The 25476-nt window shown below is 37.9% G+C and overlaps 2 protein-coding genes across 4 annotated transcripts in view; both read right to left on the bottom strand.

The window, feature by feature from the left end:
* lmgB (lemming B) overlaps window positions 1-2730 on the bottom strand; it is an 82655-nt gene extending 79925 nt beyond the window's left edge. The window contains exon 1 of the mRNA XM_071598493.1: window positions 999-2730. Coding sequence (XP_071454594.1) covers window positions 999-2372 — 1374 coding nt within the window. The 5' untranslated portion in view covers window positions 2373-2730. The remainder of the gene's footprint in view (window positions 1-998) is intronic.
* Window positions 1305-25395, bottom strand: lmgA (lemming A). 3 transcript variants are annotated; one of them, XM_071598494.1, is made up of 4 exons: window positions 25283-25395; window positions 24779-24898; window positions 14512-14656; window positions 1305-1407 (listed from the first exon to the last, which is right to left on the bottom strand). In XM_071598494.1, the coding sequence occupies exons 1-3, from the start codon at window positions 25299-25301 to the stop codon at window positions 14541-14543; spliced, it is 255 nt and encodes an 84-aa protein (XP_071454595.1). In that variant the 5' UTR covers window positions 25302-25395; the 3' UTR covers window positions 1305-1407; window positions 14512-14540. The 3 variants fall into 3 exon arrangements, with proteins under 3 accessions (XP_071454595.1, XP_071454596.1, XP_071454597.1); XM_071598495.1 differs by having other exon boundaries at window positions 1322-1431; XM_071598496.1 differs by lacking the exon at window positions 1305-1407 and adding an exon at window positions 12797-12888.
* Between the last annotated feature and the right edge of the window lie 81 nt (window positions 25396-25476).

Genomic DNA, 25476 nt, shown 5'->3' with positions numbered 1-25476 from the left:
TGCCAAGTTACGGCGGTAAATGCAACGATACTATGTTAAATCTATGGCTGAAAATTTAGCAAAAATTTACCGAAGCTATCGCTTATTTGTTAAGAGCCACTTGGAACTTTAACCTTAATTATTTACACGATTAGATCATAACTGCTATCTCGACTCAAGAATAAAACAAAATGAAACTCCAGAGAAAATATACGTCAGACTGAAATCAGACATGTTTCCAATTTTGTCAGCGAAGTACTTGTCGATAGGAAATCTCAGACAAAACAAAGTAACCACGATCAACGCAAAAATGAAATAAAGCAACAAAATTCTCCCTTCGTTCTGCTGCACGGTTCCATTTCAATAATTTAGAGATATAAACACTTAAAACACAACCAAAAGATGATGATCATTCATTGAAACCTGAATTTTAAGTTTTGTTTTTTTGGTGGGGTTGCCAATGTATTTTAAAATCCAATCAATCAATATATTTTAAAATCCAAACTAAGGAAAGTAAATCAGTCAACGTACTTCTTGAAAATAAAAATCAGAGCTCCATGAAGTACGCTGAAGCTATGAATAACGAATTTATAATTTATTCCATGAATTGTATTCTTACAGTACAAATAAATAATTTTAAGACAGTATTCCATTTGAACACTCTTTAAACAACTCTCGCCACATCCCCCCTTATTAAGGGCGTGCCATAAGGAGTTCATAAATCGCATTATTTAATTAAGTATGGAAATTATATCCTATCACGTGCATACGATCGTATTATAGCTTATACTACTCCCTCCGCCGGTCTAACATCGAAAATTCTCAACTGTAGTGTAATAAATAACCAATTACGATCAAAAACGTTGGCCCTCACTACTGGTGATAAATTACCATTTTCGACAACGGTGTGAATTATTTAAGTAATACACCGATAATAAGTAAATTTCCCACATCAACCCTTGCTAGCATGATGGAAGAATTCCTCCTCACGTAGGATGGAAAAGATGAAGAACACTCACCATTTCCTGCCTGAGGAGCGCCAGCTGGGCGTCCAAGCTGCTCTGCTTCCGGCCCCTTACAGGAGGCGGCTCCTGGCTGCCGTTCTGGTGCGCCGACATGTAATGGGGGGCGGGGGGCATTGGGTGGGCGGGCAGGGGCTGGATCTGGTGGTGCCGGTGGCCCATCCCGTGGTGCGCATCCTGCTGCTGTGAAGACTGGGAGGCGGAGGAGGGCGAGGGTCCCGGGGGCAGGCCACGGTGGGAGTGGTGCTCCGCCACGGATGACCTCCCGGCTTGGGCCCCTATCTCCGCCTCCATCAGTCTTATCCCCTCCAGGTCCATGACCCCGCTCAGGCTCTTGGGGAGCGGCGGAAGACCCCTCAGGGAGGCCATCCTGGTGATCTCGGCGATCAAGCCTCCGGGATACTTCCTGCAAGACACGCCCGACGACGCACTGTAAGACGAAGTGGAACCATGCCTCACGTCTTCCGACTGACAACCGTTGGGGCAGCCGGGGGAGCGACTATGTCGCAGTTCGACCTGAAAGTCGGATTCGCCGACGCCATTGTCCGAACTCAATTCCCTGTCACTAAAGCTACCGTTTCGGGAGGAAATGGATGTGGTCCGGGAGTGACCGTTTGAGAGACTCTGTGACATCCCCCTTTCCCGCGAATTCGAGGTGTCGCCGTTCGTGTCCTCGGTAGTAGAGGACGTGACCTCGTGTTCCTCCTTGGGACTCTTGAGGACCGGCGCTGGGTCACCGGAGGACGGTCGGCGGCGGACCGGCTGGCCTTGGTCGGGCGTCGCCAGGGGGACGGCCGGGGTATTATTCGGGGCTCGAGATTCACCCGAGGGGCCATCGGTTTCCCGCCGTCCTTGGTTCGCTGGAGAGGGTGGGCCCACGTCTAAAATTTTCGTTTTCACCTCACTGGAGGGGCGATTGCCGACTACGGACACCGTCGTCTTCGGTGGCGTCTTCTCGCGCCCGTAGGCCGAGGAGGACGGAGGCGGACTCTGAAAGATGACCTGCCTCGTTCCACCCGTGTGATTCATGTCCAGCTGATTAAGCTTCACCCCAGGAAAGGCAGCACTCATCCTATCGGGCCCCGCGTCTCCGGAGGCAGGCTCCGGGGCCACCCTCGCGGGCTTCGGGGAGGCGGCCTTGAAGGACTTACCGCCCTGATGCTGTTGTGGGGCGACGACGGTTGCTGCCCTCGCGGGAGGATCGGGAGGTTTGTCCGGAGCCATTTTCTTCAGAGGCTTGCGCCCATAGGGCACGGGGCAATTCATCCTGCTCCGGGCCATGGCCTCGGCAACGGCCTCCTTACTGGGACGAGGAGGGACGGGGGGCGGGGGAAGGGGCCTCCCGGAACCCTCCGACCCACCCTGAGTCATCCCCAGACGGAAAATCGCGAGGGACGACTCGAAGCAGACGGGGCGATGAGGGTGGGAGGCGAGCAGTTATCCTCTTCGGAGCGCGCTGGCTCACCCACACATGGACCCGAACGCACAGACACAAAAGCACACACTCTCACCACACTAGGAAAACGAGGGGGGTTCGCCAAGGGGGGGACGGACCGCCCGTCTTTTTACAAAGCAGAAAGGCGGCAGCTGCAAGCGGGGGGAGGGAGAGCGCACTGAATGTGAATTCTTGCCCAGCGCTACTTCATGATGGTTGCCCTTCCTCCCGAGGGGGTATGTCGGCAGCTTCTGCCGCCGGCAGAGCGAGAAACAAACGACGTTGCGGACGCACGCGGGCCGAGAGCGCGAGGACTAGTGGCGCGTCGGCAAGACCTGCGCGCTGAGGTGTGTTCTCTGTGTGTGACGCATGGGAGACTGGGGTAAGCGGAGAGGGGATAGAGGGCGGGAATGGAAGGGCGGGAGGGGAGAGTGAAGAGAGGGCGAGGAAGGACGTCCGTGCGGCGCGCTTGGGGAAAGGTTCAAAACTATATTAGGGGCGAACAGCTCACAGCAAAGGAAAGGAGTCTTATCCCACCGAAAGGATTTGCTGTAGAGATTAGATTCCCTCTGCCAAAGGCGAATCCTTTTTGATGGCATCGGTCGAATAGAATCGTAGTTATTAAATGATGCATTCGCGAATAAAAATTTTTGAGAAAACTTGACCATTTCTGATTGATCACTTCGTTGTATTAAATATCAATGAGATCTGCGACCATTTAGCTACAAGAATCCCTCAAATGATAGAGGAAATTCATAGGACTGTTCTGATAGAAATCAGAAAAATATATCTTTAACATTTCAACTCGCATTATGTAATTACCATCCTTGCAGAATCGAGTTATGATTAAATTGGATCATAATACTCGAGTATAGTACTGTGAAATACATTAGGTATAGAAGCAACTCAATAATTTTCAACCACACTTGTACATCAAATAGAAGCGATTGCGTTATGTACTTGTCGTGTCTCTGAGTAATAATAAATATTGTAACTAATAAATACTCTGATGGTATACTTAAAGTTTTAATTATTTGTTTGCAATGATGTTCACTAATTACCTTCCGTTACATGAGCGCAACCTATCCACAAAATAGAGCTGAGGAAAAAAATACCAAGGTTAGCGTTATCGAGCGTCCCAAAGCGGTCACCTTTCAAGCTCCTTTTTATTCTTTGGAACAAAAAGAAGACTGGCGGTGCCACATCGTGGCTGTAAGTCACTTTCACAGCGGTCCAAGAGAGCACGCGAAATTATCACACGAGCAGCCTTCTGATCTTCCGGTAACACCTTGAGGACCACATTGGCACACACCTTTCTCATGACTGAATCTTCGTTCAGAATGTGATGGACTTTGATTTTAGGAATATTGCACTCTTCTGCTAACACCGACACTCGGGCGTTGTTCAGAATTGAGCACGTCTTTGACTTTTCGTTCATTTTCGTCGCACTCCTTTTGTTTCTTGTCGTCAACCTCCTCTCTCCCCTTCCGGAATAACTTATTCCAGCGGAAAATCATTCCTTAGGACATTGCTTCATCTCCATAAGCATCCTTAATCATGACCATGGTCTCCGAACTTGATTTTCCGAGCTTAACACAAAATTTAATCGCGTACCTTGATTCCATGGAACGTCGCATCGTAAACTCGTGACGCAACCCTCGAATAGGGGTCTAGTGTAGCAGCGATCCATACAGCAAAACGGCCCACAAAAAACTGTAGCGGGTAGCTTTGCTTTACCAAGACCTGCCGCAACCTTTCTCCCCATACTCAAACCATTCGCGTGGGCGGGAAAAAATCATTCTACTTATTTTCATGAGAGCCCTGTACACTGCTACGTCACAAATCATCGAGATATACATCAGAGTGCATCGATAAAATACTATCACGAACTATCTATAAGCTAAAGTATCGTCTTCGCATTTTGTTCATAAGAATGAAACGGGAGGTAAACAGAGCTTTTGAAATCGTTCACTTCCTAAATGATTTTATGAGTGATTTTAGTCCTTTAAGATGCTGAGGAATTCAACAAAACTATGCTATTCCACAAAATATAAACATTATAAAACATATTGTTTGTGATATAGCAAAGTTTTGCCGTCTTCCCTTGAATTATTAAGAAGTTCCACTGAGTTACGCCCCGCACCACCGAACTTGGATCTTTTAAGGTTGCTTGCTCACTTCAAGCTCTACTCGTAAATAATAAATTGCCAACGCCATTTCTGTCCGCAATACATTATACATAACAAACAGTGGGTTAATGAAACTTTAATAGTAGAATTCACCTTTCCAGTTTCAATAAGGATTTTACGAACCAGTCTAGTCATTCAACCTCGACCTTTATATACGAGGGTCATCCGGAAAGTAGTACCCGTTCGTGAAATAAAGACACAAAAGTAAATATTAACAAACATAAAAAATTTTATTTGAAAGAGGATACTTTAAACTACTTCTCAACATAATCTCCAAGCAAATTAAGGCATTTGTCATAACGTGTGACAAGTTTCTGTATTCCTGCTGCATAGTCCTTCGCCGCCAGCTCATTGAGATACGCGAGGGACCCATCTTGCACAAATTTTTGCATAATGCAGATGGTGTTTAACAATTTCATGAACAATTGTTCGAGAAACATTGGGAAAATGCTCACAGATGTCATCAATTGTGACGCGCCGATCGTTCCTCACGAATTCGTCAACTGAGCTCACCAGTTGGTCTGTAATGACAGACGGTCTCCCCGAACGCTCATCGTCGTGTGTGTTCCCCCTCCCCATGTTGAAGTTGCGACACCACCGCCGAACAGACGACTCGTCCATTACATTGTCTCCATACACCTCCTTTAATTGGCGATGAATATCACATGGGCGAACGTTTCTTGCATTGAGGAATTTAATCACTGCCCTCACTTCACAACTGGCGGCGTTCTCAATTTTTTTAAACATTGTAAACAATCACAGAAACAACACAGGCAATGCTAGCGTCACGCAACTTGGCTCAGAGAAGGCAGACAAGCCACTGAAGCTATCTGACCTCGTCCAGCGGCTACTCGCGTCGTCAGCACTTCATGCGGCACGAACGGGTACTACTTTCCGGATGACCCTCGTAACAATGTCGGCAGGCACATACACGATTCTAACGTTAATCGCCAGAGAAATAGAGACGTGAAAAATATTTGCAAGTTTCTAGAACCCATAGAGAATACCTGAGCTGATTTTTATTTCAACGTGCATATTTAGACAATCCTGCATGGGTTTAGGTACACCACCAGAAATATGAGAGGTTTGCGTTATAATTATTTTTCTCTCGCGTTCCCAAGCGCAACACTACCAAAGCTATCTATCACATCTCCCCTAATATTATTATGATTACAAAATCGCCTCTCGAATTGTAGGAAATGTAAATACCTAACAACACCTGAGTATAAAGAAATTCGATTATGACGGCGTGACAGTTGATTAGCAACTCTTATTTAACGTCTATTTATTCTACCAATGCCGCGATTAAGCTCTCTATCAAGGTTTTTCCGATATGAGGTCAATACTCGGACAACAGGACCGAAAGTTCCTCTTAAAAATATCTAACGATTCAGCAAACTACAAACATGAGGAAAAGAAAAGTGTCTCAACTTTTCTTTCCCAGGGTGTTCCGGAGAAACTAATCTGAAACGAGTATTGGCCGATCCTTCAGGAAATGACACACGAAGGGAAGGTAAAGGGTAGAGAAAAACTTGCTCTTAGTTTTTTATGAGATGGATTTAAAACACACTTTGAGATATATTTGGGTTTTCGGATTTGAAATTTTACAGATTTGCATGAGGAATGATACTATTTTCTACAACCATAAGTTGAAATTTTCAACTAACTTCCTAATTAAATGTCTATGTAAAAGTTTACATCAAACTAATCGTAATATTACACACGCAATCTATACATTGTTTCATGGGTTCGTCCCTCCCAGTAGGATTCATCGTTCCGCCATAATAACTCTTTTTTTCTCCTTTAAAAATCGGATTCCTAACTACCTTTCGTTCGCTATCGAAATTCGAACAGACCCTGTCTGTGGTAGGTTACAAAATTCTATTTCACCTAGTCGTACTTTTTTCATGTATATGAAATATGCATTCTAAAAGGATTAATAGTTTTTAGGGAAGAAAAATTTTTACAAATACATGCATAAAATGTTGAAGTTGGGTAATACGAAAAATTCTTACGCATACAAATACGATAGTTAGTTACTAGTATTTTACAAATTGGTTTGCTAATTGCGGTAATTCCGAAATACGATCAATCGAAAGTACTTGGAACAAAATTAATGACAATAATTACAAGATTTTTTCTTCCGAAATATCTATTATGCAATCAGATATTCTTGTACAGATCAATAGCAGCATCAACATGATCAAATAATTATCATCCAAATATATATACGCTTTAAGTCAATTATTTATATTAAGAAAAGTATTTCCGCCGAGAGGAACGGATACTCTTAAGACGCGCTCCTCAAATAAATATTGTAAATTGCAATTTATAGTGACACTGAAAACATCTTTCAAAACATAAGCGTGTTTAGCAGTAGCGAAAAAACCTAATGGCAAAACCGCAGGGTTGTACCATCGAAATCATGGGCTCCCATTCCAATGAGCGATAAGGATAAATCTCAAGAAGTCGGATGTCAGGTTACCACAAAAAGGAAATACCAGAATAAAATTTTGGGTTGAGTAACAGGGGAATGAAAAACAGGGCAATGATTGCGGCGCTTAAAAAAAAGTAAGCGGGTAAACAAAGGAACTTCGAAAAGTGCACGCTGAAAGCACATTTTCAATGTTCCGTAACATTGGGAAGACTAAGGTATTATTGAGCACCACCAGGAAGCCGAAGTACACAATGTAGGAAAAGAACAGGGAGGGCAAAAGACCAAGAACAAAAATGGGTTGACCAATGCGCTCTACCCTAAACTATGGATTGGAACGCGTTCTGGGGTTATCAGCAATGAAGTAGCACCCAGGAAAACAACTAGATGTAATCGCCGACAACAGATGATCGCGCGGGTGGCTCAATTAAAAAAACTCTCACGAAAAGCATCGGGTTACATAGAAATGGAATACGCTGAAATTGATAAATCCACTATGGAGGAGAAAGACATGAAGTTAATTCTGATCTAAATTTTATCAGTGCAGATAAAGTTTTTACTTTTTTTAAAATGAAATCTGAACATAGTGCCTCATGGTGAGATTTGCGAATGGTATCCATTGTTTTCCATGAGTGCTTCAAAAAAATCCTGAAAAAATGTCATATCACCGCTGATCGATCATAGATCCTTAAACACATACTTTGAGAACCATCAAAATTTGGAGAATGAGTAAAGGAATGTCATTAACAAATTACGCTTATTGTTAACTAAACAGCCGTCACAATTATCTACTAGTAGTGAAGTGCAGACTCACTACTGGTAACCCGGGACATTTAGGCTCAGCCTACATAAATATTTCTCAAATTTCTCTGAAAAATTGTTTACTTCCAAAATTTATTTTCCAAATCATTTATGTTGAAGATTACGTATACTTTTATACAATAAAACTTTGGAGCAACTCTACACAGGTTACGAGCTATAATGTGTTAATGTCCATTCATTTAGCAAAAGCTCTTATCCCGAGGCTGCTTCAAGAAAGGCTGCTACACACCCGACCATTCCCAGTACATGGGTATACAGGTATGTAGATGATGGCTTGGAGAGCTATCACCACTGAAGAAATATGATGAGAGCAGTACCCTTATGATATATAATAGCCTTAAACCCATGTTTAGTAATCAGAAATCCCAAAGTTACACTGGGCCACAGTGACATTGCACTGAAAATCTTACTGGATTAATAACATTATTCGGTCACTTGAAAATATAAAACGCACTAGTGACTGAAAGAGGCTTCAAACTATGGAGTTCATGTAAAACTAGGTTTTCATCTGCACACACTTGCATAGATTGAGGGATGGAAAAAATAGTATCATGGAAGTGGCTCATCTTAAATTTGCCTCAGCGCATGAATGTATATTAGGATACAGGTATTTGGTCTAGCAACAAGAAAAAGGGAGTAGATGAAGGGCATTGGATATCATTTTAAGTACATAATATTATTAATTTAAGATATTTGGAAATTTTCGAAACACTTGTTAAACGCACTTTATTTTCAATAAAATGAAGCAATTTCTTTAGTTTATCAACTCACAGAGTAATATGCACAAACATGAAACAACAGGGTGTTCAAATTGTAATCTTGGTAAAGAATTCGCTGTGACTGCTTTTGGCAGGGCACGGTTCCCTTTTATAAAACATAATTCTTTTCAAACATGTGCGCTATGAGATAAATATTTAAAAATTTATATGCATGTTATGAGATGGATATTTTAAAAATTATGGTTATATTTATTATGCCTTTAGATATAAATATATTTTTTATGCTAAGAAGCTAGTCAACTGCTAGCCTCCAGTAACAATGCAGGTTATTCTCCAATTTCAGGAAACCCTCATTAAATTTAATTTCTCTTGGATTATTCCATGTTTTCTGGCTCAACTTAGTGGAAGTTCATGTTCATTAAATGAAGAACAAAATGTATTTTTCCACTGTTCTTTATTTTGCTACTACTAGTTTCAACTCTTAGGCGTCATCATCAGGTACCGTTGTGCTTTATGATGACGCCTAACAGTGGAAAAATACCTTGGGTTCTTCATTTCATGAATTCTATTGGATTACCTAAAAATTATGTAGGGTAGTGTTTTGTTGTGAGAGACAATAGAGAATATTTGGTAGTTGGGTCCATCCAAAACCTACCTTAACCAGTAGATTACCTATGATAAAAAAATACCTACACCTTAAACCCAAGCTTTGCTACTGACCTCTAAGAGTCATTGTGATTTTTAAAATAAGTTAGAGCAGGATTACAATCAATAAGTTAAAATATTTTCATAACACAGAGAGTTCATTTCCATCTAAACTGCCTTCTTTCAAACAATTATATAATCTTATTTTCCCCCAATTATTTGACGTTTCTTTCAAAAATTATATTACAATTCGACAATGCCAAGTTTCCCAGCTCATATAATCCTTCTACACAATAATCTTACTACAAAATGAATTCAAAAGAATGCTTTAAGAAAGGTCATTTCAATTTCTCTTTGTGAAGTTCAAATACATCACATCAAATTTACCAGATATGCAAAACTTTTATTTATGTACCCTACAAGCACTGCTAGGGTGTGTGGCAGGGTTTTAATACATACCAGACTAATTTTTACCCGAAAATGACCCTACCTCGGTCGGACTGTGTTATAATGATCCCTTATTGTTTGTGGAAAAAATGACATCTTAAATCTATCTGTACCACACTTCATCTCTCTAATTATATTGACATGATCTCCCCTACTGTAGTACGATGGGGTTAATAATACATTTTCAACATCACTGTTTAAGAGACGCCCTTCCAATTTATGCAAAAGCTTCAATCGGTAATTTAACCTTCGCTCAATGAGTGATTCCCAGCCTAGCTGCTCTAACATTTTCGACACGCTACTAAGTTTATCATAACAACAATTCACAAATATAGCTCCTCTATGCTGCACGCGATCCAATTTGGCAATTAATCCAACTTCGTGAGAATTCCATATACTTGCAGCATATTCTACTTTTTCTCATTACTTATTCTTCTGACTTTTTCATCACATTTACCTAATACTCTTCCAATAAATCCCAAATTTTTGTTAACTTATTTCCCGCATGTGTTTCACCCAGGAGAGATTGTTAGTCAGGGTAACGCCTAGGTATTTCATTGAGTCTACACATTCAATTTTGGAGTTGCCAACGCAGTGCGCATTCTGAGGGAATTGCTCTTTTTCCAAAAATTTATCACAACTCACTTTTTAAAATTAAATTCTAATTGTCAAGTGTTGCTCCAGGGTTGTATAGCATTATGGTCATCTGATAAAGCTGCTTTGTCCTCAGGATAACGGATATCACGGTAAACCACTGCATCATTTGCAAATAAACATACGTTGCTAGTGACTTACTAGTCTACTGCATTTGAGCTAACTCCATCTATCACTACTCTTTGTACCCGATCATTCAAAAAGTCTTTCATCCAACCCTGGATATTTTATCTATGTCATATGCTTCTAGCTTTGCAAGTAGTTTACTATGACGTACTTTGTCGATACTTTGTCATCTTAAAATCTAGAAAAATAGTGTGCACTGGAACCTTGCTCTCTCTCAAAATACGAATACCATGAACAAAAAGCTTAAGTTGTGCCTCGCAGGATCTACTTCATCGGAAACCTTGCTGATTTTTCATTAATAGCTCCTGATTATGGAGTTGTCTCACAATCGAACTAGCAACTATATGTTCCATAACTTTGCACGAAATGGATGTGAGGGACATAGGTCTGTTATTGCTCCATTCCTCCTGGTCTCCGTTTTTAAATATTGGTGTTATGTTAGCTGTTTTCCAATCTCTGGGAACCTTGAGATCTACCAGCAACTTCTTAAATATGATTTATAGATAGAGCAATTACTACAACTATATCCTTAAATATACGTGCGTGTATTTCATCGGGCCAAGAGGATTTATTAGCCTTAATATTTTTCAGCTCAAGCTCAATTCCATTACATGAAATTTCAATTTTGGGCATCAGTAGACCGGCATGATTTGGTAAGCTATCAAAGGCATTCAGTGAGATATTGGTGAAGATGCTTTGAAAGAAGGAATTTAGTAAGTTAGCCTTTTCCAAACTGCTGGTTACTCTTTTGCCTTATCATTTTTGAGTGAATTAACAGTTGACTTAGTTCCCTGAATATCTCTGACCTATGACCAAAATACTTTACAATTCTCCTTTAAATTTTCTGCTAACCTTTTCCTTTTGTATTCACTTAACGATTTCCAAAATACCTCTCGGTATTCACCCTATTATCTTGCTATCATAAGTGATCTCATTCTTTCTTTCACGAGAGATATCATCCCTAATATTTTTCATTTTGGCATGACATAACCTTGACATCGCAACATCTTTCTAACAACCACATTGTACCATCAAGGCTTTATATTATCTTTTATAAATTTATTGCCAATGAACTAGATGAATGCTGAGCGAGTGATCTCTAGGAAATGATTCCACGTATCCTCAGTATTTTGGTGATTATTATCTTTCTTAAAACTAGCCAATTGATTCTGTAGCGCGCACTTTAGGCCATTATAGTCCCCTTCTTTAAAAAAGTAAATTTTCCTTATAGGCCTCTTATTTCTGTAAGCTCTGATTGGCATCAGAGTACATGATATTGTAAATGTAATACTTGAGATTTAATCTAAAGTGAAACGTCTTCTGAAGCCCAAATCAAACCCCTATCAAGTACCGAAAGATAAAAATGACTAATGCTACTACTGGAGGGATGTAAGAATGAAATTGAGAATAATTACCTCAAGAAAGATCCTGAAATACCTATTAGCTCTCCAATCAGTAAGCAGCAAAAAGTTATGAGATTAAAAAAAGAGAGAATATGATAAAGAAAGACCATAAGGGTTTAAAAAAGGTTTGACACTCCTTAAAATGGGATTTAGATGGTGGTTACTTATTCTCTGCTAAATTAGAGTAATCCCTCTTGAAAAACTGCTTCCTCACTCCTTCAGGAGCAATTGCCACTCAAATTATTTTCTAAGATAACATGTGCATTGGCACGCACCCCTCTATTCACTTGAGCTGGAAGGCCACCTTTAAGGGCATTTAATTTGAGTGGGAGTTGATCACTAATTGGTCAGGTTCCATTGATTCTTGTCTAAGAGACAATATGCTATGAGAAGCAATATCGCACGAGACATATTCAGACAATATATTAGACATGAGCTTGAAATTTTGAGCAAATCTTCTTCAAGACAGTCCTCGTTAAACTGGTGGATAATGTGATTACCTACAAACACGAAGGTCACAGGTTCATAACATACTGTGCATCTACACTACAGGATCAAATAACATCCTGAATGATATAACTTATACATCCAATTAACTTTATGGCTTCAAACTTGACTTTGTAAAAGAAGCTATGAAATAGGTAAGAACAACATACATGCAAACAGACATTTTATTCATCTAACACATTTCACTGTGATCTGGTATTGTCGGGTGCCAATCTCTCTTTTTATTCCTCTTAAATGCATACACAATAATACCACAGTAAGACGTGTTGTACTGATAAACATTCCATGGAAAAGTATGACACTCCTTCCCATTTCATGATAAAAAGTTGGGCAATGGGTGTTCTAATGCCAAACAATTTAAAACTTTTTGATCCAGCAACAGTCTAAAGATATAAGTACAAGTTGTTTCAGGAGGGAGATTCTTAACTTAAGGAGGTAATAATGGAAGTGACCAGAGGATATTCTCCCTTAGATGCTCTTAAATCCTTGGTCACAGAGCGATGGCACTGGAATCATTTCATCAAGAACATATTGTAAATACCTTGAAGATTCTTAATTTACAGAAGCTTACATTGATAAAAAAAGTTCATAAAAAATACAAGATTCTTATGTTTACTACTCATAGTGTCCCCCAGAAATAGTTCCAGTATACAAAGATAATATTTATCACCAATATTCCACAAACATGTACACATAATCTCAACAAATGTGCATGCATGTGGATAGCTTAAGTAGTATAATCTCTATCGTGTCTGATAAACAAAGATTAAGTTCGTAAAAATATTTAAACAAAGCTGGCAATTTCATGCTAACAGTAGAGGTTTACAGGAAATTGAGATAGGGAGGCCACATCATCCAAGGTATTTTGACCAAATGCTCATTTTTCTGCCCAACAGGGACTGTACCATATATAACACACAAGCCAGGATTGCACAGAATGTCAAGTAATGGTTTGGAGGAAAAAAAAGAACCTTTTATTGCTGGGAAACTATAACATAACCAAAAAAAGTTTCTTAACTATAAATTGTAACAGAATACCACAGATCATCAAAGGAAAGCGTTTTACTTGGAAAAAATATCTTCCTTCCAATCTTATTGCTCCTAGTAGTAGTAGTGTTTAGGGGAGGCAACCAACAGCTGAGATCATTTGCGCCATTAGGGATGGACAGGAAACAATTAAGGGTAGAGAGAAACCCAACATTGGCATTAGCCTGCTCTTTACGAAAGGCGCCAAGGGGTCCGCAGCTTAAAGTCCCTTCCGACCGATGGTGTATTCACTCAAAATGCCTTCCACAAAGCACCTCAAGTAGGGATCCAAATACCACTGAAAAATATTCAACACTGCCGGGATTTGAACCAGGGCCCTCAGGGTGGGAAGCCAGTACGATAGCCACCGCACCATCTTGATCCCCTTATTGCTCCTCCATTGCCTACTGTGGTCCATTAATATGCGAGTTCTCCTTATTAAAAAACTGCCTTCTATTCTATTCAGAATAAATAACTTCAGCAATTATCATTTAAATAATCATCAAAAATTCCTAAAGAACATTAAAAGTGAAAGCCACAGTAAATATATATCATCTGGTAATACTTTTTTCACATCTGTGAATTTCAAAATTTTATGAACGATAGCTTTTTGTGAGGAAAAAAAACTTGATTCTGGGGAGCAACCTTGATAACTGTGAATAGTAGACTAAAGAGACTCTTATATTATAAAAATACTTTTTAAACATCAGGAATTTTTTAAATGTTTTACCCTGCATATTAGTACTCTCCATGGTTATGCCAAAATGTTTTTAATACAGCAATGCATTTACATAGCTCCATTACTAAGGGTCAACATTTGCTCATATGAGAAAATAACTTCAAAATCACATTCCATATCAACCAAAAACATGAAGCACTTACTGTTGCAAGAGTATGGAATCCTAGGGCAGGTGATAATTAAGAAATCTTTAAATATCACCGGATGCAATTAATATTTAAGGATTTCAATCCACTTTTTCAATCAACTTGTTCACAATTTATGGTTCAAATAAATCGACTTTGAACTGCACAATAATTTAACCTCACATGATTGTGACAATGTTTAAACATGCTTCATTCAACACTGAACATTTGAGGCTTACCTCTGTGCGTTGCCAAACAAAAGTTTAATTTATTCTTTAAATTTCCATTCTTGACGGCACATGGGGCACTGATGGTTGACATGTTGGGAGTTGAGCCATTTCATTATACAATGAATGTGGAAGCAATGGGAGCACTGACCCCAAACTGCAAAGAAAGTGAAACAAAAACCATCAGAGAAGCACCTCACTGATGTATACATCCAATGAATCCTGAACAGGTGTGACTTAATGGAAATTGCCGATGCTCATGTTAGCATACATATAAGACTTGAGTACTCTTTTAATCCATGTAGGCATCTAAACGAGAGCTCTATTATAACATGAATTATGCATGTCTAATACATAAGATGCATCACAAATACGATTAATTTGATGTTAGTTCAAGCACATTAAAATAATGAACCCACATTTGTCAACATGACCACATACATAAATCTGAAGAATGAACTCACCGTCAAAAAATCCAAGTTTTTTTCTTTCAGCTTATTTTGTTCCATTTATTTACCAACGTAAGAAAGAGCAAAAATTATCAATATAATATTCCCCGTATAGTCTCTTATACTCCTCACATATTTATGGATCTGATAATTGCCAAACAAAAATTATATTTTATGCAGCAAATTCATCTTTGTACAGTCTAGTGATCCCTAATTTTTATTTATTATCACAAATAATGATTAGCACTGTTACAACTATTCTATGAATAAGTTGAACTATCTTTGAATTTATGTATTGACACGAATTTATGCCTTAAGAAAGCTAATGGCACAGCATCTCTTAAATATAACTTAAGCATATTATACCATGGTCCTCCCATTCAAGGCCATATCATGAGGTAGAAGATCTCATACATTTTGAGTTTTAATAGCATTAATTGACACAAAACCAAAGTTTCAGTACAGTGGTTTCACATCTTTATTCTAGCATTCCATCAGCATCAATTAAACTCTTTGTCCCTTTATAATGACACCATCATAACCCCTGAAAGAGCTTGGATTACAGGTAAAACAAATCATCTACAATCTATAAAACTGAATGCCACAAATTGAATGACTAATATCATGGCGTGGTAAAGAGGTATGAGGTATATAATAATAGTTACATAGTGTGTAACATTTACTTGATAATAAATGTCAATGCATAAAATCAGAGTAAACATGGGTCTTTAAGGATGAACTTTCCTGAACACCCCAATGTGGCTCACTTTCCACTTGCTCAACAGAATTTTGAAGCTAAACAATATTTTATGCAAAAAAAGCAAGGCACAATAACTAATGGAAGAACCACAGTAAGTTAGCTGGCAAAATAAACTGTCTAACCTCACTTCTGGGCCTACAATCCTAATACATACACATACATGAACACAGATACCATTCATGCCACACCCTTTCCAGCTAAGCAATGTCAATAAAGCATGATTAAAGGTTACTTCAGGAAATCTACCTTCACTGCAATTTTTCCTTTAACTCAAATCTTCCCTGCTTCTTTCACATTAATTGATTATTTCACACAAGCTCTTCTGTCCCTCATTTACTCCATTCTTGTTTTGCTCATTCAGCTTGCATCCATTCACTCAACATGAGGCGCAGTGCCACACTTCTTTCATAATAATCCATTACCAGCTCACCCAATCGACATTCTTTCATCACGTATGTATTCCTCACCTTATATCTACAATTTTTGTCACAAATACTTCTCAAATACTACATATGCATTGTATTTAATTGACATATATGTTTCTCCTGGCATGCTCGAGTTTCAATTCCACTCAGCTATGTTGGGAGGAATGCACTGTGCTGTCTTTTCACAAATTTTCACCTTTTATAAGGTATATAATTCATAAATATGATTGCTTATCTAAAGCAGCAAAAAAATGGAACTAGAAATTATCTTCTTCCATGAAAGAGATAAAAAAAAGCAGCCAAACATTTCAAATGTGGTATCAATGCTAAAACTGTTACTCTTAAAATTCTTAAACTCAAGTCAAATGTTTCTGCATATCAGGAACACATAGGTTCATCGCTTGAAAAATCCCAACAGTGATTCGTAAGAGCTATGGAGGAAGATACCCCAGGGAACAATGGCAAGGATCACTTAAAAGGAGAGATCTCTCTAATCCTTCATTACATTTTATGGTTACTTCAACAATCACAGCTGATCTAGCCCCTTAAACTGAGGTTGATTAACATTTAGCCATTTATAAAACTTAGTTATAACATGGCGGTCACAAATTCAAATTTTGCAACCACCAACAACCCTTAAATTTACATGACAAACTCCTTATTCTTATGTATTAGTGAATCTCACATTATAAAAGAAAGGAAATTCTTTTGTTTGAAAATTTTATTGCTTCACAAGTGGCAAACAGCAAATGGTGGCGTGAATGCAAGGGGCTATTCTTATTTTAACCAAATCTATCTTCGGTTAGAATAATTTTTTCAAGTGTATATTTCATTTGTGATGCATATATATTTTTAAGGAATACATACGTAGCACTTATAAACTAGGTACTATAAAATTCGCTGCCCTATTTAACTATTGAATTAAGGTTACTTTTGACTTTCATAAATCACAGAATGAGTAGTTGAAAAATTTATTTCAAGTCTCTGTTCAGTATTTCTGATGACATTATGCACCTACTCAAAATTCTTAGCAACCTGTGATGCCTGGTTTGCAATTGCTAAATTGTTTTACCAAATATACCACTGGGCATTATGAGATGGATAAGTGTCATGCTGGATCAGAAATGCTAGTCATTCTAAATGGATACTTAGTGAGATTGCCTATTTCAAGTGGGCTATCTTATGGAAATTTTCACTAATACTGCTGTAGAATTTGCTTATCAACATCCACATAGCATATATGAACAATGTTGGCATCTACACACAATCGTATACCATCAATTTGGATGTTCATTTAGCTGGGAGGTACCTGGATAGTGTGCGTCAACTTTTCAAGAGGGTCCTGTGCAATGCTTAGGTTTGGTGCCTGAAAATGGAGTCAACTGTGACTTGTAAGAAAATGTCCCTCTGCTCACCACTACATCCAATGAACCAATGGATATTACTGTGGAATTTATTGAGATAGCAGCTGCTGGTGACCAATCATAAAGAGATATGTTAATTACTATCAATGAAATATCATGCAGTAACCTTCAATTCTAAACCAAAGTGCGGAAAGCAGCTACATACAATAATCAAAGCAGTGAGAATGTTTTGGACACCTTGACAAACCTTTGGCAAAACTTGAGTGATTACATCAAAGGTAGCAAGCTATCTCTACTCTGCAAAGTGATGCTTAGCTTTACCTACCACTTAATGCTGGGTAAAACTATGGTGGATGAGGGTCCTGCAATAGGAAGCCAAAACTAAATTCAACAAAATGACAGACAGGGCCTGTTTTAGTGTGATTGGAATAGGGAAGTAAGAGATGAAGGATGGCCAAGCAGCACCGTATGGGTTAGGTGAAAGAAGGGATTATATTTACTCAATTTCACCCCAATGAATATGCTCATTAATATTACTATTATATGGAATGCCATGGAGGGCCTCAGGTGAGAATTACTTTAGGGTATGAACACAGTGGATACTGGTTTTTTTCCAACAAGATTCAGCACCAGTCAGCATGAAAAAGCTTCTGCCTATGCATTTAAACAGGATTTCTCACAGTAGAAGTTGACACACATCAGCTGTCTGGCTTCTAGCACTGGTTTATTTTCAACAATGAATTCTCCATTTGTTCAGCATCATTCCTACTTGGGAGCCTGCCAGCAAGGTTTACACACACAAAGTGGGAGAAAACTATATAAGTGTGAAAATTATAACTATTTAAAACTACGTTATATTTTAACATGCTTGAAGAGCCAAATGTCTCCTTTTCCATTTGAGCATACCTACTGGACAAAATTTGTTGCCTCACATTTAAGATAGATACATGTCTTTAATCATGCCATATTGAGACCATAAGGTCCCTTCTTTAAGTGACTTGAACAAGTGACCACATGTCCCAAAATGACCTCATTTTATTGATCCATCTACATTATACCTTGTAAACCACCATGACAGTGTGTTACAGGTAGTGTTTGATCAATAGCCTTGAGAGTAATTAGTGATTCTGATTAATGGCATAACAGACATTCAAACTGCTGTGCTTAGTTTCCTGGTATTGTGAAATTGTTAGAAGGAAAAATAATTCCTTATATCAATCACTTCAGAAATCACCTTCCTTTAACTTATAACTGCTATCTTGCCTACCTATATGAAGTGGCACTAAAATTATTTCTTCAGCACCAATACTAGACTCAAATGAATTGCATTTATATAAAAGTTTAAGTTTGAGTGTAATTTTTGCGTTTTCAGCATATCCCATCCTGACTAAAAAATAATAATGAGTTGGTTTAATTTAAAATGAAGTACACAGGGTCTTTAACACTCAACAAGTATTCAATGTGAGGTATAACCAATGCAAAATAACACCTGGTCTAAACTTTTTCATTTGAATATTTCCCCACCCTAGCACAATGAACACTTAGTCCTGAATTCTATTCCAAACATACTTTTCCCATACTACATCCAATGATATTGCAACAAAGATTTTAAGAAATTCATTGCCACACATTTTTTTGGATTGAAATGGAGATCACATCCATAATACCAAGCAATAGTTGTCTCAATTTTTGGAAAGAGTTTCACAGTTCCATGTGTTATACATATCTTGATAGATGATGATAACATTCGCAAATAATCCAACTTTACTCACGAAGAATTATTTTCATCATTATTAATTTTCTCTGAATGAATGAGGTGAACCTAATTCACTACTTGGCCATTATTTCTACATGATTGTAGTTTGTATAACAGCTATACGGTGCTTCATCAAATCCTGTTTTAAAGTTGAATAATGCCTGCATGTTTTCTTGATTCATCTGATTTTGCTCTTAATTTATGGCTGGATAAGCCATAGTGTTTCATAAGACCTAGACTTTCATAAGCCATGTTGGATATTTGTAAAGATTATTGAGGAATTTCATTATGTTACAAAAATACCCTTTACATATTTGCAATGAGAGGGGATTGCCAGCCCCAGTTGCAGCAGGGTTAAGTCCTTGCCTGCCAACCTAAAGGTTGCAGGTTCGATTCCCCCCTAGGTGGATGTTTCTCCATCTAGGGCTTGCTTGTTTGTAGTTGCTTCTATTGTTATATCACTTGCAAAGGTCAAAGTACTGTTTTTAGATTAATGTGAAATAAATAAATAAATGATAATGGTGTTGTTTCTGGGATTATGTTTCTTTCCACTTTTATTAACGGGAGTAACATGGACCATTTTTAAGAATTTTGGCACACAACGTTTTTATTTAGGACTTGTTAAATATGTTCCCTAGATATGATTCAATCTCAGATATCAAAGTCTTTCAGTAGGCATGCATACTGAGATCCATTCTAGTTTATTAAGATTTGTTAGCTCTGATGGACCGCAGTCATTAATACGTTATCCCTTTAGGTTTATGATGTTATTCAACAATTCATTTACACCAAGGAGATTTTGGATTGGCTTCGAGTCACCATTACTGTATAATCCTTCAAAATATCTGTTTAAAACATAATTCTTTCATGGAGTTGAGTTTGTGACAATGTAAATGTGAAAATAATTCTGCTAAGGGTTGATCTTCATATTTTTGCTAACGTCAAATTGCATTTTTTCAGCCATATTTTCTCAAGAGTTAAATATTTGTGCTCAACAACAAATAAGAGGAATGACATGTGATTTCATGGAGCAATTCCTTCTTCACTTTCATGGCTACAATCTGCAAGTGCTAGATCTCTTTCATTAATGTTGAAGGGTAGAATTTCTCAAATTATTTATTGCAAAACATATTATTACAGGTAATCTACCATTTATGGCATATTTTGGATGGACACAGCCTATATAATGGTACAACAACACACTTAAATGCCTCTCCTAACAAAAAAAACCTGGTATGTGATACTATCATAAGCCCCTCATCATTTTTGCAAACTTACTTCCTTCTTCCCTACATACCCATTCCATTACAACCCCTTTCTCCCTAGCCCAATGTTCTCCTTGCTATCAAAGTTTTCAACATCCTATTGCCAATCAAAATGTCCTGCATCAATATTTCCTGCCTCCTTTGGAGTTCTCCCAACAATCACCTCTTATTTGTTTTCCATTTGGTCCATTTCACTTTTTCCATTCTTCTCCACACTCGTATTTCAAAAGCCTCCTATCTACACCTATCATCTTGCTTCAACAATCATGTTTCTCCGCCATACAAAACCATGCTCCACATTAAAGTTTTGATGAGCAGTTTCTCAACATACTTACTCAACATCCCTGCTATCAATTCCCTCCTTCCGGTGAAAGCTTCATTGCCTGATGCAATTCTTTGTCATATGTCCTTACTACTTTACCTGCTCAAGTTCACAAGCTTGAATTTTTACATTTACCTTATTTTTTCTCTTTCTTGAAAACCACAAACTTTGTTTTGTTTGTGTTTATTCTCACCCCATACCTTGACTTTCACTGACTTTATGATGCATTCAGCAATGCTTTCAACTCCTTGGGTGACTGCCACAATAAAGCTTGATCATGAACAAATCTGATTTTATGTATTGTCCACAGACTTTCATCCGTAAATCCAGTTCTTCTCATGCATTTTAAACTATTCCCCTCACACACACCTTGAAAAGCACAGGTGAAAATTGACACCCCTGTCTTATCCCTCTTCCTAGCATTGCCCATCCAGACCCCCCATCTGTCACTCGTACATAGGCAGTCTTTAGACATGTACAGGTTATATGTAACTCTCCTATCCCTCCAATCTACTCCTATTTTCCTGTTACATATTCATTAATTCTACCAAATTCATTATATCAAATATCTTCTTAAAATCTACGAAACAGACAAAATACATCCTGATTGTATTGAATGTTCCCCTCTACCATTGACCTCATTACTGCTATGACATCACACGTGCCCCTCCTTTTTCTGAACCCAAACTGATCATCCTCCTAAGTACTCATTTGCCCTGCTCTAAATCCTCTTATTAATGATTCTGAGAGCCACTTCAGCTGCAAGTGGAATCAAACATTGTTCTGTAGTCTTCATGCATGGCTGCCTTTCATGATTTTGGAATAGGAACTAACTATTAACTTATAACTTATTAATGATTCTGAGAGCCACTTCAGCTGCAAGTGGAATCAAACATTGTTCTGTAGTCTTCATGTATGGCTGCCTTTCATGATTTTGGAATAGGAACTAACACTGAGCTGATGATATTTTCCAGCCAAATTCCCTCCCCCCTCATAAATGCTACAAATTAGTTCATACTATAGAACTCTTTTTCCCATGTTCTCTTAAACCTTCAAGGAGGTCGGTAGGAATGCTACTTACCCCCAAGGCCTTATTTGATTTCAATTCCCATTATGTCCTTTCTATGTTGCCACCGATTACATCCGGAACTAAGCTATCCTCGTGTATGTTATATTCCCTTTCTATGTTCAAGCTTGCTGTCCTAATACCTTTACCATATATTTGGTATATATTTATGGAAACATATATTCTATTTGATTCGATTTCCGATATATTCCTTACAATTCTCTTCAGATATACTGGTTCAATTAATAATTTTCTTGACTTATCTTCGAGTGTTTGCAAGGATTTTCTGTTCTCACTTTCCAACAGTGTTTTCACCTTCCTATAGAGTGCACCAATTTCACCTTTCCTCTGCAAACTTTCCATACCCTCGCACTGCATCCTCCATCTATTTGTTTCCCAACTCAGTTTATTATTTAACTCTTTAGATATCATTCTATCAAGCTCTCTTTTTACATCCTTCCATTTTCTCCCATTTTTCTAACCACCTCATCTGTAATCAATGGTTTCATTGCCTTTTTCTATTTACTGTTCTCATAATTTCATTTGTGGCTTTCAATAACCCTTTTCTGATTTATTCCAATTTTTCTTCTTTAGTGCCCTCATACTTCTGCCTGCTGATACTCCTTTCTTGGTTTTCTGGTTAATGCCTCTACAATCCATTTCTTATTTCCTGCTTTTATCTTTTTGAGTTAGATGCTACACTTTATAATTACAAAATTATTATCTAAATCTGCAAAATAACCATGCTGTTTCTAAATCTGTGCCTAACCGTAATATTATAACTGTTCTGAATTCCTGTACATTTGCTGTGCATACCTATGCCTGTTATGGTGTCTAAATCAAGTGTTTGTTATGATTAATCCCCATTTCCTGCAGAAATCTATTGCTTTCTCCTTACAGTCATTCTTCATCCCAAAACTGCTGACCCCCACCTCACTACTACCTCTATTTGCTTCCCATTGTATAGCAATCTCACATCACTATCAAATATTACCCCTCCAGGAACACCCACAGTAATGTGCTCTCTTCAAAAAGTCATAGGCTAAAGCTAAGTTGAACCTGAAGGGTCATCTTCTATCACAAAAAAAAATATTCGCAGATTGTACATCCAGAAAATTCTTTTACATGCACTGTACATTTAGCAACAAAATCACAGAATGAGCCAAGAGATATATGAAGGTCTTGGAACTGTTCTCTCATTTTTCATGACTACCATACACTTGGTCCCACCTTTGGAAAAGTTTTGATTTGTTTGCAAGAGTTTTTATCATTAATTTCATAATAAAGTTAATACATTCTCCCAAGAAGATTAAAATAACGATGTGCTTACGTGGTCGCTATCATCAACAGCTTTGGGGGTAAAAAAGAAACTTTACACTTCCACAATCAAGTTTTAATATTTCACGACCATGGTTTTGATGATGCACAGCATCGAAACCATGGTCAGGAAATATTAAAATTTGATTGTGGAGTGTAAAGTTTCTTTTTTACCCTCATAATGAAGGAGTTCCACATAGTTAAACCTGAAACTGTTACGTTTATCAACAGCTTCATCATAAGCAGACTTCCAGTGCGTTCTCAACTCCTGTCCCAGACGGCTTGCAACTTCTAGTTCCATCAAAAATAGATATATTCTCTCACTCCTGTCCATTTTAGTTTTATGTCTATTAGACATGTTCACAACTTTCCATCTTTGATTATCAAAACAAATAAAAATAGAATTTAAAATTACTCTAGCCATGTGGTAAACGTGGTCTAGGGTGAACCATGTTGGTATCTTTTGGCAAACAATGTTTAACTGAAGATAAAACATGCTAGGTTTTGTGCACTTGTCATTTAAGTGGCAAACATTTATTTATCTTTAATTTGCCAGAGAGGATGCAAAATTATCCTAGAACTCCTCTTGATTTCATTGTTTAATGTACACACAGCTTTTGAAATGTTAATCAAAGAATCACTCCAGGTACAGGAAATATCAGATGCCTAATTTCAACTTTTAGTTTACACTTCCACTAATTTAGACTGATCCAGTTATTGAACACCTGCCCCCAAACTTCCAACTTTGTTCACTAAGCTCTCCAATTATTGTCATGATTGTGCAGATGAACATCATCATCCTTAAGAAAATCATATCCCTAATTGGAATGACTATATTTATTGATATAATTAAGTGTTAAGTTTTTAGCCAATCTATTTGAAGAAAAATCTCCAAGGAATCAAAAGCTGCAACTCTTGTAATCTACAATCATTATTAAAATTTTCAGTTATTTTGACTTTACTCTGTCTCCACGTACTCTAGCCGAAGGATAACAGTAATTATTACTCCTTTGTCAGCACAAAAAAGATGATTTTTACAAATATGACATTGATTCATATAATTTCGCAATGAATACATATGATTAACGATAAAAAATTCACACAGGAAATAAGGAATAAACACTACATTTTCTTGATTGAAGTACATATTGCATATCCGCAATAAGACGCAAAGCTCATAATGCATAATCAAAATCAAATGATTACACTGGGAGAAAAATTCGTGCTTACACTAGATATTAGGTGAGACAAAGCATACAGAAAACAAGAAATTTACTGCTCAAACCATGTGACAATAAAACAATACGGAGCATAACTAAAAGAAAAATGGGCAGAAATGCTTCAATATTACCAAGTGGTATACATAAGAAGAAAGGTCAAAACATATGGGCATTACAATTTCTTTGGATTAGTGAGAATGTACAAATACGAACGGTTACAGGTGGCAAATTTCGAATGAAATACTACTAATTATCTTCTATCTACTAAGCTGCATAAAAAATATATTATGCCAGATGGGTACAGGTAAAGGGGCATTTTTAAAGTTTTAACCCACCTAATGGGCAATCGTCACCAGGAAGTTTACATTCTGGACAGCAACCATCAAATGACATACGGCATATACCACAATTGTCGTCATTTGCTACCCAACGCCAAATGGCAACCCCAGTCCAGCCTAAAAATAAAATTTCAATTGTAAAATTAGCCGAGAAGTAAAAAAATCACATTTTACAACATCAAAGAGAAAATTGGAAATCAAATAAAGACAGCAGGAATGACAAGAACGAAAGAGAACCAGTATTGTTGGTCTCTCAAGCAAAATACCAATTAAAATGAACGTAGAGTTGCATTAATTAATTAACCTTCCATTATTACAGTACAAAATTGAGAACTTGGTAGACCTAGTTTCATTAAGCTACTCGGTCACTAAATACCTCATCTAAATAATTAGGCAACTAACGATTACAAGGAATGATATCAACATCCGTCGATGAGATTTATACGCAAAATCAACTAAAGAAAAACGAAACAGGCATCAATTAACGTAGCTATCACTTACTCTTTATGGTAACCTTCATTGCTGAACGCCCATCTCATAAAAAATAATGGAAAAGAACGATTACCACATGGATTGACAGATCTTCAAGCCTTCCGTCAATTTCGCATTCATTCACAAACTCTGGCCCTCTGGTTGTGGCGGCTTAATCAGAAAAATTAACAGTCGCAAGTAGAAATTCAATGTATACCCGCTAC

This window comes from Hetaerina americana, unplaced genomic scaffold, assembly GCF_022747635.1.
Source record: "Hetaerina americana unplaced genomic scaffold, ioHetAmer1.1.p SCAF_10, whole genome shotgun sequence".
In the NCBI taxonomy this organism is placed as follows: domain Eukaryota; kingdom Metazoa; phylum Arthropoda; class Insecta; order Odonata; family Calopterygidae; genus Hetaerina; species Hetaerina americana.
This window is presented reverse-complemented; position numbering and strand designations above follow the sequence as displayed.